The sequence below is a fragment of the Crotalus tigris genome, unplaced genomic scaffold, assembly GCF_016545835.1.
Source record: "Crotalus tigris isolate CLP2741 ecotype Arizona unplaced genomic scaffold, ASM1654583v1 scf7180000017975.10810073628:1450386, whole genome shotgun sequence".
In the NCBI taxonomy this organism is placed as follows: domain Eukaryota; kingdom Metazoa; phylum Chordata; class Lepidosauria; order Squamata; family Viperidae; genus Crotalus; species Crotalus tigris.
In genome coordinates this window covers 413,598-430,872 of record NW_024096754.1, presented here as the reverse complement: position 1 = coordinate 430,872, position 17,275 = coordinate 413,598, and the positions used below count along the sequence as shown (strand labels likewise).

Below are 17,275 nucleotides of genomic sequence, written 5' to 3'. Positions count from 1 at the left end.
GCCGAGACACGTGGGGGCAGCGCGGCGCTTCCCTGCCCGGGTCTCCCGCGCCCCGCCCCCGCGCCCCCATTGGCCGGCCGGCGCCGGTAGGCGGGCCCCGGCGCGCACACCCCCTGGCGGCGATTGGCCGGGCCGAGGAGGGAGACCCCTCCCCCCTGCGGGACAGCTGTAACCAGGGCAGGTGGAGGAAAGGGGCGGGGCTCAGTGCTCCGGGCGGGGCGAGGGCGCCTCTGAGCGTGTGCAGAGTGGCAGGCAACGGGGTTGGGGGGGGAAGGCGTCAGCTACAGGGAATCCTTGGCTTCCGACCAGCGTGGAGCCCAACGTTTCCGTGGCTAAGCGAGACAGGTGTTGAGGGAGTTTTTGCCCCGCTTTGCGACCTTTCTCACCACGGTCGTTAAGCGAATCACCACGGTTGGAGAGCGAGTAACTGGGTCGTTAAGTGAATCCGGCTCCCCCCCCCGCTGACGTTGGGGGTTCGAAGGTGGCCAAAAAGGGGATCCCGTCACCTTGTGACACATAGCGACGGTCGTAAGTGTGAGTCGGCTGCCCAGCGTCTGAATTTGGATCCCGTGACCCTGGGGAGGCAGCGATGGGCGTGTGAAAAAGAGGTCACGAGTCCCGTTTTTCAGGGCCGTCGCGAGTTGGAACGGTCGCTAAACAGATGGTTGCAAGTTGAGGGTCACAACCGTTCGGTGGCACTCCAAGACCCCTCATCCACAGCCAGCCGGGGCGGGAAAGGCTGCAGGAGCATATGGGGGCTCGTCCCCGGGCAATGCAGAGGGGGGGGGTCCCTGGGCTCTCTGCAGCCCTTGGTGTGCCTGGGACCCGAGTGAAAGCCCAGTCCTGCGAGCCCCAACGACAATCCTGCAAGGCAGGCCAAGATGTGCCTGGTTTCCGGGACACCTTCCTAAGCACAGGGTCCAGAGCCAGCCCGGATCCCATGATGGTCCTTCCCTTCAGTCTGGCAAGGAGCAGTCTGTTTTCATGGCTGGCGTGGAACCAGGGAAAGCCCCCCCAGCCCCCTCCCCAAACCGGCTTCTGTGCCCCTGCAGCCCTGGGCGACAAAGATAGAAAGAGAAAAATAAAGAAAAACAGAGAGAGAGAGACAGAGAGAGAAAAATAAAGAAAAAAAGAGAGAGACACAGAGAAAATAATAAAGAAAAACAAAGAGAGAGAGAGAAAAATAAAGAAAAAAGAGAGAGACAGAGAAAAATAAAGAAAAACAGAGATACAGAAAAGAGAAAAATAAAGAAAAACAGAGTGACAGAGAGAAAAATAAAGAAAAAGAGAGAGACAGAGAGAGAAAAATAAAGAAAAGAGAGAGACAGAAAAATAAAACAAGAGACAGAGAGAAAAATAAAGAAAAAAGAGAGAAAAATAAAGAAAAACAGAGAGACAGAGAAACATAAAGAAAAAAAGAGAGACAGAGAAAAATAAAGAAAAAAGAGAGAAATAAAGAAAAACAGAGACATAGACAGAAAAAAGTAGAGTGAAAGAGAAAAATAAAGATAGATGATAGATATATAGATGATAGATAGATAGATAGATAGATAGATAGATAGATAGATAGATAGATAGATAGATAGATAGATAGATAGATAGATAGATAGATAATCTGGTGATTTGGTCAGGAAAGTTAGCACTGGGTATCTTTTTCCCACTCAAGGATATCCAAGAAATTTTAATAACGTTTCTGCAAAGTACAGTCTGGATTTTGACAAGATTTTATTGGTTGTTCTTGTGATTACAGAGTCTTTATTGCTTGTCTAATACAATCACTCAGACAGAAACCTTCTTTTGAAAATAGTAGCCATCTCCATCCTTTCTACAAATTTCCTTTATCGGAGAACGACGGCGTGAAGTTTATTATTATTATTATTATTATTATTATTATTATTATTATTATTATTATTATTATTATTATTTCCTTAGTTTTGAGTTGTCAAACATCATTTATTTTCCTTAGGAAGTTTATTTTTTCTCTCTCTCTCGTTTGACTGGCGTTTTTTTATTTCCTTTCATCGTAGCAAAAAAAAAAAGTGTCACGTTAGAAAACCAAACATTACACCGTTTCGGTTTAATGACCACGGCAGGGCAATTCCAGGTGGGTTAGAAAACGCAGGCAGTTTTTGAAATTGGGGGGGTCCAGATAGGATGCCGGATGCTCCCCTCCAGCTACGTCGCGGGTAAAAGTCGCTAGCATAAACCAAGTTACCAATGAAACCATGATAGTGGACCATAAATGAGGATCTGTTTGTTTACAGCAATGTTTTTTTGGAACTTGGTCCCTTTAAGATGGGTGGACTTCGACTCCCAGAATTCCCCAGCCAGCAACGCGTTGCTGGCTGGGGAATTCTGGGAGTCGAAGTCCACCCATCTTAAAGGGACCAAGTTCCAAAAACTGTGCTGTACAATCTCTTCCTCTTTTACCCTGAATCCCACTTTTAAATGTCACCCTTTTTGCAAGCTCAATTCTCTTGTTCTCTCTTAGTGGCCCCCTTTCCCTACCAGGCTGCGGCTCCACCAGGGGGACTTTGCAGGATAGCAAGAGCACTTCGACTTATGTACCGCTTCACAGCCCCCTCTAAGCGGTTTAGGGTCAGCACATTGCCCCCCCCAACAACCTGGGTCTTCATTTGACTGACCTCAGAAAGACGGAAGGCGGAATCAACTTTGAGCCCCATGAGGATCGAACTGCTGGCAGTGGGCAGAATTAGCCTGCAATGCTGCATTGTCACCACTGCGCCACCACGGATGGTTTTTCTCTGCCCAAATTACATCAGCGCCTTTGACCCGAGACTCTGGCTGGCGTTCCCTCTTTCTGACGTCAATTTTCCCCCAAGGGGGGGTCCTCCCGTCGCATGTGGGTCCACAACACCATTATTACACACAGGCAAAGCTGGTTAGGCAGAAGGGGATCCGTCCCCGGCAAATATCTGGGCCCCTTCTGGAGGTGGTTCCTACATCTAGAGCACGGGTCCCCAATTTATGGTCCGCAGCCCACTGCCCACTCACCCCCACGCGAGCTAGAGCCCACAGACCCATTTGCGCATGTAGTGCATGCACACATGCACAAACAGGGCTGCTAGCGCATGTGTTGCACGGCCTGTTTGCGCATGTGTGCAAGAGGTGGGTAGCGCCTGCACGCAGGTGCAAACGGGGCTGCCAGCGCCGTGCGGGTGCACACACGGCACTGTTTGCGCGAGGCCATTTGCGTTTGTGCGCGCATGCAAATTTCCCAGCCGCTCCCTTTCCCTCCGGGCCGCCAGCATGAAAAGGTTGGGGAGCCCCCGGTCTAGAGGTATCCCCTGAAATCCAGCTTGTTCAGCAGATGCCATAGCTGGCTGGGGAATTCTGGGAATGGAAGTTCACCCATCTTCAAGCTGCTAAGGTGGAGAGACACCGATCTAGTGAGTAAAACAGGTCGGAAGAGGAGGAAAGCAAAAGTTGGATCACGTTGTGTAGGACCCGCACCATCTTCTTCACCCCGACGGCACCTTTGGGAAACTCGTGATGGGCCAAGGGCATCAGCGGAAGCCACACCAATCCCACAAGTCCAAAAGGGGAAAAGAGAGATTGTAGCTTTGGGATACAGCTAGTAGCCTGAGATTAAATCTCCAGAATCTCCAAGCAGAAATGGGTTGCATCGTTCTACGTTTACACACACCGAGGGAGAATTTGCAAATTTCCTCTCCCATTCCGAGGAGCGGCTTGTATCCAACGGGCTTGTCCACTGAGGATCGTGAGAGAGAGAGACGAACGGGGGCTCCAAGCCCAGAGAATCTGGTCAGAAGAGCACGGGGGAGGGAGAGGGGGGGAGGAAAGAGAAGGGGGACGGTCCTACCTGGCCCAGAAGTACTGATGGAGGATTTAGCCCACATGATGCCCGCAGAAGGATGCTGGCAAGGTGATTCTTTGGGGAGACCAGGATAATTTAGCCCAAGCAGCTAAATTACACGCAGCATTACTGATAGAAAGAGAATCTTTGTAGCTCTGGATTCAATTGTGCGGTCCTTGTTGCTCTCTGAGCTTGGTGGCTTTCTTGCAGACATTTCATGACCCAAAGAGGTAACATCATCAGTGCTACAGGAGAGTGGGGTTTGTGGAGAGGAGGAGGAGGATGTGGGATTCTTGATTCTTCTTTGTCTGAACTGGGTTGTTTTCTTGCAGACATTTCATAACCAAGTAACTTCATCATCCCTTCTAGCACTGATGACGTTCCCTAGTTGGGTCATGAAACATCTGCAAGAAAACCACCGAGCTCAGAGAGCACCAAGGACCCCACAGTTCTTCTCTCTCCTTCCTTCCTTCCTTCCTTCCTTCCTTCCTTCCTTCCTTCCTTCCTTCCTTCCTTCCTTCCTTCCTTCCTTCCTTCCTTCCTTCCTTCCCCCTCCTAGCACTGATGTTCCCTACATGGGTCATGAAACGTCTGCCAGAAAACCACCCAGCTCAGAGAGCACCAAGGGACCCACAACCCTTCCTCCTCCTCCATCCCTTCCACTTCTTCTCCACTCTGCAAACCCCACTCCCTCCTAGCACTGATGACGTTACCTAGTTGGGTCAGGGAACGTCCGCAAGAAAACCACCCAGCTCAGAGAGCACCCACCATCCCTACACACAGCTTCCTCATCGTGATTCTTCAAAAAGCGGGAGCTTCCCCTCTGCAAGAGGGTGAGGCAGCCCTTCATTCCCACAGATGCAGGCAGCTTTGCAACCTTGGAAACCTGCGCCAGGCTAAGGAGGCCTTTGGTCCCGGCTCTCCACCCCTTAGACCAGGGGTAGGCAACCTGGGCTCTTTTGTGACTCGCGGACTTCAACTCCCAGAATTCCTGAGCCAGCCATGCTGAGGGGAAAGGGAGAGGTTTGCAAGCTGAGCCATGCTGGCTCAGGAATTCTGGGAGTTGAAGTCCACGAGTCATAAAAGAGCCGAGGTTGCCTGGCTGGTCTGAGGGGGTTAATTTTTGTGACTTCAAGGGAGACAATCTATACCAGGGTTAGGCAACCTGGGCTCTTTTATGACTTGCGGACTTCAACTCCCAGAATTCCTGAGCCAGCCAGGCTGAGGGGAAAGGGAGAGGTTTCCAAGCTGAGCCAGGCTGGCTCAGGAATGCTGGGAGTTGAAGTCCACGAGTCATGAGGGGGCCATAGTTCCCCCATGCTGGCTCAGGAATTCTGGGAGTTGAGGTCCACCAGTCATAAAAGAGCCAAGGTTGCCTAGCCCTGGTCTAGGAGGCTCACCGCTTAGAACAGGAGGACTTAGGACAGGGGTAGGCAACCTTGGCTCTTTTATGACTCGTGGACTTCAACTCCCAGAATTCCTGAGCCAGCCATGCTGAGGGGAAAGGGAGAGGTTTCCAAGCTGAGCCATGCTGGCTCAGGAATTCTGGGAGTTTAAGTCCACGAGTCCTAAAAGAGCCAAGGTTGCCTACCCCTGCCTTAGACCCACCGCAGTCCGTGGGGTTAAAACCTAATTGTGAGAACGGAGTTGGCCAAACCCGTTTCCCTCCCGACCCCCCCCCCCAAAACCCCAACTGGCCCATCATCCTGGAGTCCAGGGGCCGTTTTAAAAAACCACCACGGGGGCAGAGGCCGCCAGTACGGTATTCTAGTTTAATAAATAAATAACCTAACACACGGCGGTGGTCTAGGGCAGCCTGGTGCCGAGTTCAGAAGCTTGTGCTGGGTCATCCTTAGAAACGGCCGGAGAGAGGTCTCGGGATCCAGTCCTCCCCTTCCTCCGGCGTGCAGCCACGGGAGAGTTAATACCTGTCGGGTCAGAGAAGGGTGGAGAGGTTGAGAAGAGGAGCTTTGCTGGGGGGGTGGGAGGGAAGGGAAGTCTGGAAATGGTTTTAAAAAACGAAAGCTCCCCAAAAGGGACATGCGGCTAGTCCTCAGTGTACATTTGGGGCCAGGATTCTCATTGCTAAGCAAGGCGGCTCGGTGGCGAAGGAAATCTGGAAATAGTTTTGAAAACGAAAGCTCCCCAAAAGGGACATGCGGCTAGTCCTCAGTTTACGTTTGGGGGCCAGGATTCTCATTGCTAAGCAAGGCGGCTCGGTGGCGAAGGAAATCTGGAAATGGTTTTAAAAAATGAAAGCTCCCCAAAAGGGACATGCGGCTAGTCCTCAGTTTACGTTTGGGGGCCAGGATTCTCATTGCTAAGCAAGGCGGCTCGGTGGCAAAGCGAGCCCCATCTGGTTGTGCCGTTGATTTGGCCGCCGTTCGGAGGGGAGTTGCTAGTCAACCGTGCGGTCGTTAAGCGAATCAAACGGGGGATTGGTAAAACCCCAGGACTTTGCAGCAGTTGTCAATGCGTGCCGGTTGCCCCAATTTTGGCCCTGTGACCGTGGGGATATTTTTTTTTAAAAAAAATTCATATATTTATTTATTTTCCAAAAGTTTGATTGATTTTCTAGTTTTACCTTTTAAACATTGAAAGAGCAACGTGGCGGCTGAGTGAATCGATAATTCAATCACGTAGAAATATCTTTAGTACATGTCTCAAGCTATCACGTTAAATATTTCCTCTCTTTTCCCCCTTAGTGTTTACTGTCTCCTGTTTAAAAGTAATGCCATTCTTATTACATCGATTAAATTAAAAATAACTTCCTTACATTTGCCAATGGTTTTTAATTGATATACACCCTAGTTATTTTAACATGTCAATCTTTGTAGGCTGTCAACGTCCTAATTGGTTTTTCCCAATTTTTAGTTTCCCATTAATATTTAAATTAAATGTCTATAATTTCCAAGTTTTAAATGACCACGGGGATCTAAGCGAGGGAGGTTAAGTGAGGAAACCGGTTCTGTTAGTTACGTCTTTCAGCGTGTCGTAATGTCAAACGGTCGCTAAACAAACAGCTGTACGTCGAGGACTACCTTAAACTAAAGAATTGAACGTAAGGGCCTTTTTATATCCCGGAAGAAAAAAGCTGAAATCGTTCTTTGTTATGTATTTTTGGTTTTTTTCTTCCTTTCTTTTCTCTTTTTGGCAATTCTACAGGGGGTCCTCAACTTAACGACCAAAATTCAGCCCCAAATTTCTGTCGTTAAGTGAGATTTTTTTTAAAAAAATGAGTTTTGATCCATTTTACGACCTTTCCTGCCACCGTTAAATGAATCACTGCATCTGTTAAGTTAGCAACACGGTCGTTAAGCGAATCGGGCTCCCCTCCATTGACTTTGCTTGTCAGAAGGTCGCAAAAAGGGATCATGTGACCCCGGGACCGTCATAAATACGACTCAATTGCCGAGTGTCTGATCACGTGGGCACGGGGGAGGCTGCAATGGTCGTAAGTGTGAAAAAATGGTCCTAAGCCCCCTTTTTCCAGCGCTGCTGTAACTCTGAACGGTCGCTAAATGAACCGTCGTAAAGTTGAGGACTGCCTGCAATTCTCATCACTTTCTCTTTCCTCTTTATCTTTTTTTGGGATTGTTGGTTTTGGTCAGGGTTTTTTTTTTTTAAGTGTACTTTTTGCAAAATCCGAGAATATTATTCCTGTTAACATTGAGAGGAAGTACCTGTAATAATTGTGTTTAAAAGTCCTTTTTTTTGTTTTGTTTTTTTAAGTTTACTTTTGGCAAAATCCAAGAATATTATCTCTATAAACATCAAGAGGAAATACATGTAATAGTTGGGTTTAAAGGGCCCGTTTTTTTTTTAAGTGTACTTTTTGTAAAATCCAAGAATATTATTCCTATGATCATCAAGAGGAAGTAGCTGTAATAGTTGGGTTTTAAAAGGCCGGGGGTTTTTTTTGTTTTGTTTTTTTTAAAGTGTACATTTTGAAAAATCCAAGAATATTATTCCTATTCCCACCAAGAGGAAGTATCTGTAATAATTGGGTTTAAAAGGTCCGTTTTTTTTTTAAGTGTACTTTTTGTAAAATCCAAGAATTTTACTTAAAGCAGTATATAAGTCTCATAAATAAATAAATAAATAAATACATATTATTCCTATTCCCATCAAGAGGAAGTACCTGTAATAATTGGGTTTAAAAGGCCCGTTTTGTTTTTTTTTAAGTGTACTTTTTGCAAAATCCAAGAATATTATTCCTATTCCCATCGAGAGGAAGTACTTGTAATAGTTGGGTTTAAAAGGCCCATTTTTTTTTTTAAGTGTACTTTTTGCAAAATCCAAGAATATTATCTCTATTCCCATCGAGAGGAAGTACCTGTAATAGTTGGGTTTAAAAGGGCCGTTTTTGTTTTCTTTTTTTTAAAGTGTACTTTTTGCAAAATCCAAGAATATTATTCCTATTCCCATCGAGAGGAAGTACCTGTAATAGTTGGGTTTAAAAGGGCCGTTTTTGTTTTGTTTTTTTGTAAGTGTACTTTTTGCAAAATCCAAGAATATTATCTCTATTCCCATCGAGAGGAAGTACCTGTAATAGTTGGGTTTAAAAGGGCCGTTTTTGTTCAGCCCCAGGTATTTCGCCTGCTCGTCGGACAGCTCCGTCAGATGGGCGTCGAACGTGGGCAGGTGAAGGCTCGCCACGTACTCGTCTGCAAGGGGGAAAGGAGGGGGGGTAAGAGCAGAAAAGGGGAGGAGGGGGGGGCAGCCTAAGCCCCAACCAAGCTCCTGGTCACACAAACACCCCCCCCCAAGAACACCCGCACACACACACACGCGCACACAATCTCTCCCACCTGCCCAAGAGCATGTTCAAAGCAGCCACGGTGATGTATTTGTTCGGAGGGTCTTCCAAGGGGAAGGGCAGTTCCGTGCCCACCCACCCCCACTTACCCATTTTCTTGGGCAGGAGATACACGTCCTGCTTGTAACGGCCCTCCGGGGCGTTGTACAGCTCTATCAAGGCCAGTGCCTGCAAACCACAAAGAACTTTATGAGTGACACACGCCAGCCCGGCAGGGATGCGCACAACACGAGTGGCGATAAGAAAATCCGAAGAAGAAAAGATAAGATAAGCAGAAGATAAGAAAAGAAACAGAGGCCGGGATCTCGTCCCACATGGATGTTTGAAATCAAAAAGGACTGGATTTTGTAAAAGGCAGAAGGTCGCCAGGCCGGGAGAGAGGCAATTCTCCTACAGGATCTGGTGTTCCTTCTCCTCCTCCTCCACCCCATCTGCTCTGCTTAGTGTCGGGCAAAGAGCCTCCCTTTTGATCTGTGGACACCCAAGTATCAACTGGGATGAAAACTCTTCTAATTTCACACGGACAGAATTCGCCCACTTTTCAGCTGGGGAACTCTGAGCCTCCTAAACCAAGCCAAGTCCATACAAATGATACGAGAATCCCTGGATGCCTGGCACTCAAACCAACCGGCCATCAACGGGCACATGGAGAGCAATAACGTCTACACGCCATTCAAGAGAGACACTCAAAAAGGTAAGCAGGGTTGTTCTTGGCTGTTGTTTATTTTTCTCGGGGTGTCGTTCCTTGATTGGGTTACTGTTTATTTCTGGGCGGTTAGTCTAGGATTAATTCTCGCGGTTAAAAATCCTTGCTTATCTGGATGCTCGTTAACGGTGAGGAGATGTTTAGGTCTTGCTATTTCCCTTTTAGCTTGTTTTTAGGCCTCCCTCGCTTCTACCACTGATGATGTTTCCTAGTTGGGTGCTGAAACGTCTGCAAGGAAACCACCAAGCTTGGAGAGCACCAGGGACCCCACAGTTCTTCCTTCCTTCCTTCCTTCCTTCCTTCCTTCCTTCCTTCCTTCCTTCCTTCCTTCCTTCCTTCCTTCCTTCCTTCCTTCCTTCCTTCTCCTTTCTAGCACTGATGATGTTCCCTAGTTGGGTCATGAAATGTCTGCAAGAAAACCACCCAGCTCAGAGAGCATCAAGGACCTCACAGTTCTCCTTCCTTCCTTCCTTCCTTCCTTCCTTCCTTCCTTCCTTCCTTCCTTCCTTCCTTCCTTCCTTCCTTCCTTCCTCCTTCCTTCCTTCCTTCCTTCCTTCCTTCCTCCCTCCCTCCCTCCCTCCCTCCCTCCCTCCCTCTCCTTCTCCTTCTATCACTGATGCTGTTCCCTAGCTGGGTCATGAAACGTCTGCAAGAAAACCACCCAGCCCAAGGACCCCACAGTTCTTCCTTCCTTCCTTCCTTCCTTCCTTCCTTCCTTCCTTCCTTCCTTCCTTCCTTCCTTCCTTCCTTCCTTCCCTCCCTCCCTCCCTCCCTCCTTCTCCTTCTCCTTCTATCACTGATGCTGTTCCCTAGTTGGGTCATGAAACGTCTGCAAGAAAACCACCCAGCCCGGAGAGCACCAAGGACCCCCACAGTTCAATCCTGAGCTAAAATAAATAACTAAAGAAACCGATATTATGACGGGACCTTAGCTGGAGGGAGGATGACAACCCCGTCCACACCCACAGCCGGCTCGCCTCCCCGTCTTGGCTCACCTGAGTGGTGGCTGTGATGGACAGCACAAAGGTTGGCACGGTGGAGCAGCTGAGGTTCAAGAGCCGTCCCTGGGGAAAAAAAGAGGGCAGCGGTGTCCAGTACCCAGACTGACACCCAATGCCCTGCACCCTGTCTTCAGCCGTCCGAAGCGAGGATCAGGAAGAGGGACAATCTTTGGAACCCCAGAGATACACAGGGGCCTGCCCACCCCTCCAGCCCATCGCCTTCTCCCCCCCTGGGCTGTGGAGAGGCTCACTTACTTCGGCCAGCAGGACGATCCTCTTGCCATCCGGCCAAATGACGTGGTCGACCTGAGACCTGACCCGCTCCCAAGTCAGCTCTGGGGTACGCAGGCTGGCCTGGAAGACAGCGGCAGGGGAGGGTTCAAAGCGGCCCAGACCCGCCCAGGGAGGCCGGGCAGCAGCGGCTGGATGTTCGCAGGCCGGCCTAGACGTGGTTCGAGGTTGCGCAAACTCTCCTTCTCAATCTTAAAGCCATTTTAAGCGGCGTGGACTTCCGACTCCCAGAATTCCCCAGCCAGGAAGTGGCAGAAGTTGAGAAACAAGACTTTAAGGGTTTTCCTGTCTGAGAGAACAGCCTCGGACCCTGCAAGGTGCCACTTGGGGGGGGGGGATGGCTTCCTTTGGAGGGAGGGAGGGAGGGAGGGAGAATAGCCCTTAGACTTATACTTCACTGTGCTTTACAGCCCTCTCTGAGTGGCTTAGAGAGTCAGCCTGTTGTCCCCAACAATCTGGGTGCTCATTTGACCGATCTGGGGAGAACGGAAGGCTGGGTCAGCTTTGAGCCTGCTGTGGGCAGAGTTTGCCTGCAATACTGTCTTCTAGCCACTGTGGGCACCAGATGCATCAAGGGAGGGAGGGAGGAAGGTGACAAAAACGGAGGGAGGGAAGGAAGGAAGGAAGGAAAGAAGGAAGAAAGAGGGAGGGAGGGAAGGAAGGAAGGAAGGAAGGAAAGGAGACAGAGGGAGGGAAGGAGACGGAGGGAGGGAGGGAGGGAGATGACAAAGACGGAGGAAGGAAAGAAGGAAGGAAAGGAAGAAAGAGGGAGGGAGGGAAGGAAGGAAAGGAGACAGAGGGAGGGAAGGAGATGGAAGGAGGAAGGGAGGGAGGGAGGGAGGGAGGAAGGTGACAAAGATGGAGGGAGGGAAGGAAGAAAGAAAAGAAGGAAGAAAGAGGGAAGAAGGGAAGGAAGGTGAGGAGACAAGGAGGAAGGGAAGCAAGGAGACAAAGGAGGGGAGGGAGCGAAGAAGGAAGGAAGGTGACAAGGAGGGAGGAAAGAAAGGGAGGGAGGGAGGGAAGGAAGGAAGGAGACAAAGAGAGAGGAAGGAAGGAGGGAAAGAAGGAAGAAAGGAGATAGGGAAGGAAGGAGACAAAGGGAGGAACGGAGTGAGGAAGGAAGGAGACAGGGAGGGAAGGAAGAAGACAAAGAGAGGGGGAGGGGAGGAAGGAAAGAAGAAAGGAGACAAAGGGAGGGAGGGAGGAAGGAAAGAAGGAGACAAAGGGAGGGAGGGAGAAGGAAGGAAGGTGACAAAGAGGGAGGGAGGGAAGGAAAGAAGGAAGAAAGGAGACGGTGGGAAGGAATGAGACAAAGAGGGAGAGAGGGAGGGAGGGAGGGGGGAAGGAAGGAAGGAAGGAAGGAAGGAAGGAAGGAAGGAGGGAGGGAGGCTACATCTTACCACATCGATTTCTGTGTTGGAATGTCCCATGTTACAAACAATGCAGCCGTTCTTCATCCTATCCAGATGTTCTCTAGTCACTACATTTTTGTTGCCTGTAAAACAAAGCAGAGAATAAGGACCGAGCTTGTCAATCCAGCCCATGCACCAATAAATAAAACCCTTGTAGCTCTGGGAACGCCACACCTGACCCCCCCCCCCCAACGGGAGCACCTGTGCAGGTGATCACGATGTCGACTTGCCGAATCACTTCGTTGAGTTTCACCAGACGGAAGCCGTCCATGCTGGGGAGAAGGGAGAAAAAGTGAACCCCGAGATTCACGCACCGGTCACCCGAAAAATCACCCCCGTCTAAGAATCCCCCCCCTTTGCGAAGGGGCACCGGCCGCAAGAGGGCAATCAGGGACCCGCAAAGCCGGAGGGAACCTCGGAGGTCTTCTAGTCCAACCCCCTGCCGGCAGTCCCCGCCTCTCGGCCCTTACCAGGCTTGCAGAGCACAAATGGGGTCGATCTCGGTCACGTACACAATGGAGCCCATGGCCTTCAGGGCAGCGCAGCAGCCTTTGCCCACCTGGGACAGGAGAGGGAGGGTCAGCACGGAGGCGGAAGAGGTGGGCGGCCGAAGGCCAACGCTCCAGACTTACCTCCCCGTAGCCGCAGACGACCACCTGCTTCCCTCCAAACATCATATCGGTTGTCCGTTTCAGGCTGGGAAGGAAAAGAGAAGCCCAGGCGTGATTCCAAGAGGGACGTCAAGAGAGCGGCAGCACCAATATTCGATTTCTGGGTATGTCAATTGCGGGAATTGACAGACCCGGAAGTGAGATTTGAAGATTTGCCCCAAAGGTGACCGAAAGCCAAATTTTGGGTAGCACGTTTCTGACGAACAGAGATTGCGGAAGGCTAACAGGAGCAAATTCCCGCCGCGCAAAGGCGGCAGAGCTGGGATTTGCGGGTCAGGTGTGAAAGCCGCCTGGAATACGCACGGGAAATGTTCTGCGTTCTGCCCCTTTTTCTTTACGGACTGCAGGAGAGACGGAAATATCCAGTCGGGTCGCTGCAGGATATGATTTGCAGGGTTCTACCTAAGAGGAATCTGCTTTCTAGGGGTGAGCACTGATGATGTTCCCTAGTTGGGTCATGAGATGTCTGCCACACACACAAGAGAAGCTAAGCTCGGAGAGCGCCAAGGGTCCCACAGTTCTTCTTTCTCTCCCTCCTTTTTTCTTTGTCCTCTTCATTCCTTCTCCTTTCTTCCTTCTCTATCTCCTTCACTCCATAACCCCTTCTCTTTCCTAGCACTGATGATGTTCCCTAGTTGGGTCATGAAACGTCTGCAAGGAAACCACCCAGCTCAGAGAGCACCCAGGATCCCACAGTCCTCCTCCTCTTCTTCCTTCCTTCTTTCCTTCCTTCCTTCCTTCCTTCTCCTTTCCACTCCCTTCCAGCACTGATGCTGTTCCCTAGTTGGGTCATGAAACGTCTGCAAGGAAACCACCCAGCTCAGAGAGCACCCAGGATCCCACAGTCCTCCTCCTCTTCTTCCTTCCTTCCTTCCTTCCTTCCTTCCTTCCTTCCTTCCTTCCTTCCTTCCTTCCTTCCTTCCTTCCTTCCTTCCTTCTCCTTTCCACTCCCTTCTAGCACTGATGCTGTTCCCTAGTTGGGTCAAGAAACGTCTGCAAGAAAACCACCAAGCTCAGAGAGAATCAAGGACCCCACAGTCCTTCCTTCCTTCCTTCCTTCCTTCCTTCCTTCCTTCCTTCCTTCCTTCCTTCCTTCCTTCCTTCCTTCCTTCCTTCCTTCCTTCCTTCCTTCTCCTTTCCACTCCCTTCTAGCACTGATGCTGTTCCCTAGTTGGGTCATGAAATGTCTGCAAGAAAACCACCCAGCTCAGAGAGCACCAGGGACCCCATGCAACCTAGAAATAATGCAAAGGTAATTTCTAGAAACAACTGGAGTTGTACAATAAGGAATCCAGGCCAGGAGAGGAAAAAAGGATCGAACTGCAGTTACAGTACAAGGGAACAGGAAGCTGAACTTTCCTTTAAAATTCAAACTTAAGCTTAACTTTAAACTTCAACAGCCGGTGCCCGTTGCCTCTTAGAAAGCTGCAGGATCTAAAAGTATATATATATAAAAAACACCCCCAAAAGCCCTGAACCAAATTTAGCCTTCCACTAATTAACTGCCTTCAGGACTATTCGTCTTCCTTCCGATTCTTTTAATAAATCTTTCAATCTCTTCTCTTTATTTTGCTTAATTCTAGCCTTGGGTTACTGCCTCTAAATCTGCTCTGCCTGGCTTCTTATAATCCTGGACTCTGGGTTTTCGGTGATGTCCTAATTCCTGACAGGTGATCTATGAGGAGCCCCCCCCCTCAGTCCCCCAATGAATTTGCACAAGAATGCACTCTCCTTTCTGACTGAATTTGCTTGGCCCTGGCCCTGCTGCAACCGTGCCCTATATTTCCGCCTATTTTTAGCAGATGCGGGGAAAACAGGTTAACAAGGCAGGGAAAGAGCGACTTCCCGTTTCCCCTTTTCGGTCCTGGTCCCACGGGGACGGAGCAGGGATGCTGCTGCCCCAGTTTCCGGTCCTCAGTTTTAGGAGGGACAAGCCCAGTTCCTTTCGTGTATTTAGGACCTCCGTCTCTAAGGTCGCTCAATCGGAATAGAGCTGAAAGGGAGCTCGGAGGTCTTCTAGTCCAGCCCCGATACCATTACATAGCTGTCCAATCCCTCCCTCCCTCCCTCCCTCCTTTCCTCCCTCCCTCCCTTCCTCTAGAATCATAGAGATGGAAGGGACCTTGGGAGGTCTTCTAGTCCAGCCCTCTGCTCAAGCAGGAAGCCCGGCTGTCCAATCCCTCCCTCCCTCCCTCCCTCACTCGCTCCCTCCCACCTTTCCTTTCCTCCCTCCCTCCCTTCCTCTAGAATCATAGAGATGGAAGGGACCTTGGGAGGTCTTCTAGTCCAGCCCTCTGCTCAAGCAGGAAGCCCGGCTGTCCAATCCCTCCCTCCCTCCCTCCCTCACTCGCTCCCTCCCTCCCTCCCTTCCTTCCTTCCTACCTACCTATAGAATCATAGAGATGGAAGGGACCTTGGGAGGTCTTCTAGTCCAGCCCTCTGCTCAAGCAGGAAGCCCGGCTGTCCAATCCCTCCCTCCCTCGCTTCTCCTTCCTTCCTTCCTTCCTTCCTTCCTTCCTTCCTTCCTTCCTTCCTTCCTTCCTTCCTTCCTTCCTTCCTATAGAATCATAGAGATGGAAGGGACCTTGGAGGTCATCTAGTCCAGCCCTCTGCTCAAGCAGGAAGCCCGCCTGTCCAATCCCTCCCTCCCTCCCTCGCTTCTCCCTCCCTCCCTCCTTCCTTCCTTCCTTCCTTCCTTCCTTCCTTCCTTCCTTCCTTCCTTCCTTCCTATAGAATCATAGAGATGGAAGGGACCTTGGGAGGTCATCTAGTCTGGCCCTCTGCTCAAACAGGAAGCCCGGCTGTCCAATCCCTCCCTCCCTCCCTCGCTTCTCCCTCCTTCCCTCCTTCCTTCCTTCCTTCCTTCCTATAGAATCATAGAGATGGAAGGGACCTTGGGAGGTCATCTAGTCTGGCCCTCTGCTCAAACAGGAAGCCCGGCTGTCCAATCCCTCCCTCCCTCGCTTCTCCCTTCCTTCCTTCCTTCCTCCTTCCTTCCTTCCTTCCTTCCTTCCTTCCTTCCTTCCTTCCTTCCTTCCTTCCTTCCTTCCTTCCTTCCTATAGAATCATAGAGATGGAAGGGACCTTGGAGGTCATCTAGTCCAGCCCTCTGCTCAAGCAGGAAGCCCCCCTGTCCAATCCCTCCCTCCCTCCCTCCCTCCCTTCCTTCCTTCCTTCCTATAGAATCATAAAGATGGAAGGGACCTTGGGAGGTCATCTAGTCCGGCCCTCTGCTCAAACAGGAAGCCCGGCTGTCCAATCCCTCCCTCCCTCGCTTCTCCCTTCCTTCCTTCCTTCCTTCCTTCCTTCCTTCCTTCCTTCCTTCCTTCCTATAGAATCATAGAGATGGAAGGGACCTTGGAGGTCATCTAGTCCAGCCCTCTGCTCAAGCAGGAAGCCCCCCTGTCCAATCCCTCCCTCCCTCCCTCCCTCCCTCCCTCCCTCCCTCACTTCTTCCTTCCTTCCTTCCTTCCTTCCTTCCTTCCTTCCTTCCTTCCTTCCTTCCTTCCTACAGAATCATAGAGATGGAAGGGACCTTGGGAGGTCATCTAGTCCAGCCCCCTGCTCAAGCAGGAGACCCTATATACCATTCCAGACAAGTGCCCGTCCGGTCCCTTCCTAAAAGCCTCTTCCGAAGGCTGCAGCCGCAGCAGGAGACCTACCCATCCAGACTGGACTCTCGGCAACAGTACAGGTTGTCGAACTTCTGCTTGGTGACCGAATCGTTGACGTTCATGGCGGGGACACACAGCTTGCCGGCCTTGGAGAGCTGGTACAACCTGCCAACAAGTGGGAAAGCCACAATCAGGACAAGGGACGGTCCACAGCTGCTCCAGGCAATTCTCCCGTTGAGGCACCTCGACTCTCAAAGCAGAGAATGGATTCCATTGGTTTTTTTTTTTAACCGCAAAGGAGCAGAGGCCTTGCCAATACAGGGGATCCTCTACTTACAACGTGGAGTGAGGGTTTCAAGTTACAGCGGCACTGGGGGAAAAAAGAAGGGACAAATGACCGTTTTTCCAGACTAAGGACCGCTTCGTGGTCAGGTGGATCAAAATTCAGACGGTTGGCAACTGCCTCGTATTTACGACGGTCGCAGTCTCCCGGTGGGGGTCACACGATCCCTTTTGGCAGCCTCCTGACAGGCAAAGTCAATGGGGGGGGAGGGAGAAGCCAGATTCGCTTAATGACCGTGTGACTAACTGAACCACCGCAGCGATTCGCTTAGCGTCACTGGCAAAAAAGGGTTGTAAAATGAGAGCAAAATTCGCTTAGCGACAGATATTCTGGGCTGTAAGCTGAGGACTCCCTGGTAAGCCGTTTTTAAGCTTGATTTTGTACCCGGGCTTCTTATCTTTATTAAGTTTTCAATTCAATTCCATCAGAAGAGAAGCTGGAAGGGAGCTGGGAGGTCTTCTAGTCCAGCCCCTTGCTCAAGCAGGGAGAACCCAATGCCATGTCGGACAAATGGCAGTCCAGTCTTCTTAAAAACCTCCAGGGACGGAACACCCACCGCTTCTAAAGTCAAGCTATTCCA

General features: G+C 50.4%; 1 protein-coding gene across 4 annotated transcripts in view; it reads right to left on the bottom strand.

Moving 5' to 3' along the window:
* Nucleotides 1-5,591: 5,591 nt before the first annotated feature.
* AHCYL2 (adenosylhomocysteinase like 2) overlaps nt 5,592-17,275 on the bottom strand; it is a 79,794-nt gene continuing 68,110 nt past the window's right edge. For all 4 annotated transcript variants that reach the window (XM_039345719.1, XM_039345720.1, XM_039345721.1 and 1 more), the window contains exons 8-17: nt 16,401-16,517; nt 12,700-12,763; nt 12,538-12,626; nt 12,269-12,339; nt 12,056-12,150; nt 10,620-10,718; nt 10,359-10,427; nt 8,747-8,825; nt 8,385-8,505; nt 5,592-5,766 (exon numbers count right to left, since the gene is read on the bottom strand). In XM_039345719.1, coding sequence (XP_039201653.1) covers nt 5,760-5,766; nt 8,385-8,505; nt 8,747-8,825; nt 10,359-10,427; nt 10,620-10,718; nt 12,056-12,150; nt 12,269-12,339; nt 12,538-12,626; nt 12,700-12,763; nt 16,401-16,517 — 811 coding nt within the window. In that variant the 3' untranslated portion in view covers nt 5,592-5,759. The remainder of the gene's footprint in view (nt 5,767-8,384; nt 8,506-8,746; nt 8,826-10,358; nt 10,428-10,619; nt 10,719-12,055; nt 12,151-12,268; nt 12,340-12,537; nt 12,627-12,699; nt 12,764-16,400; nt 16,518-17,275) is intronic.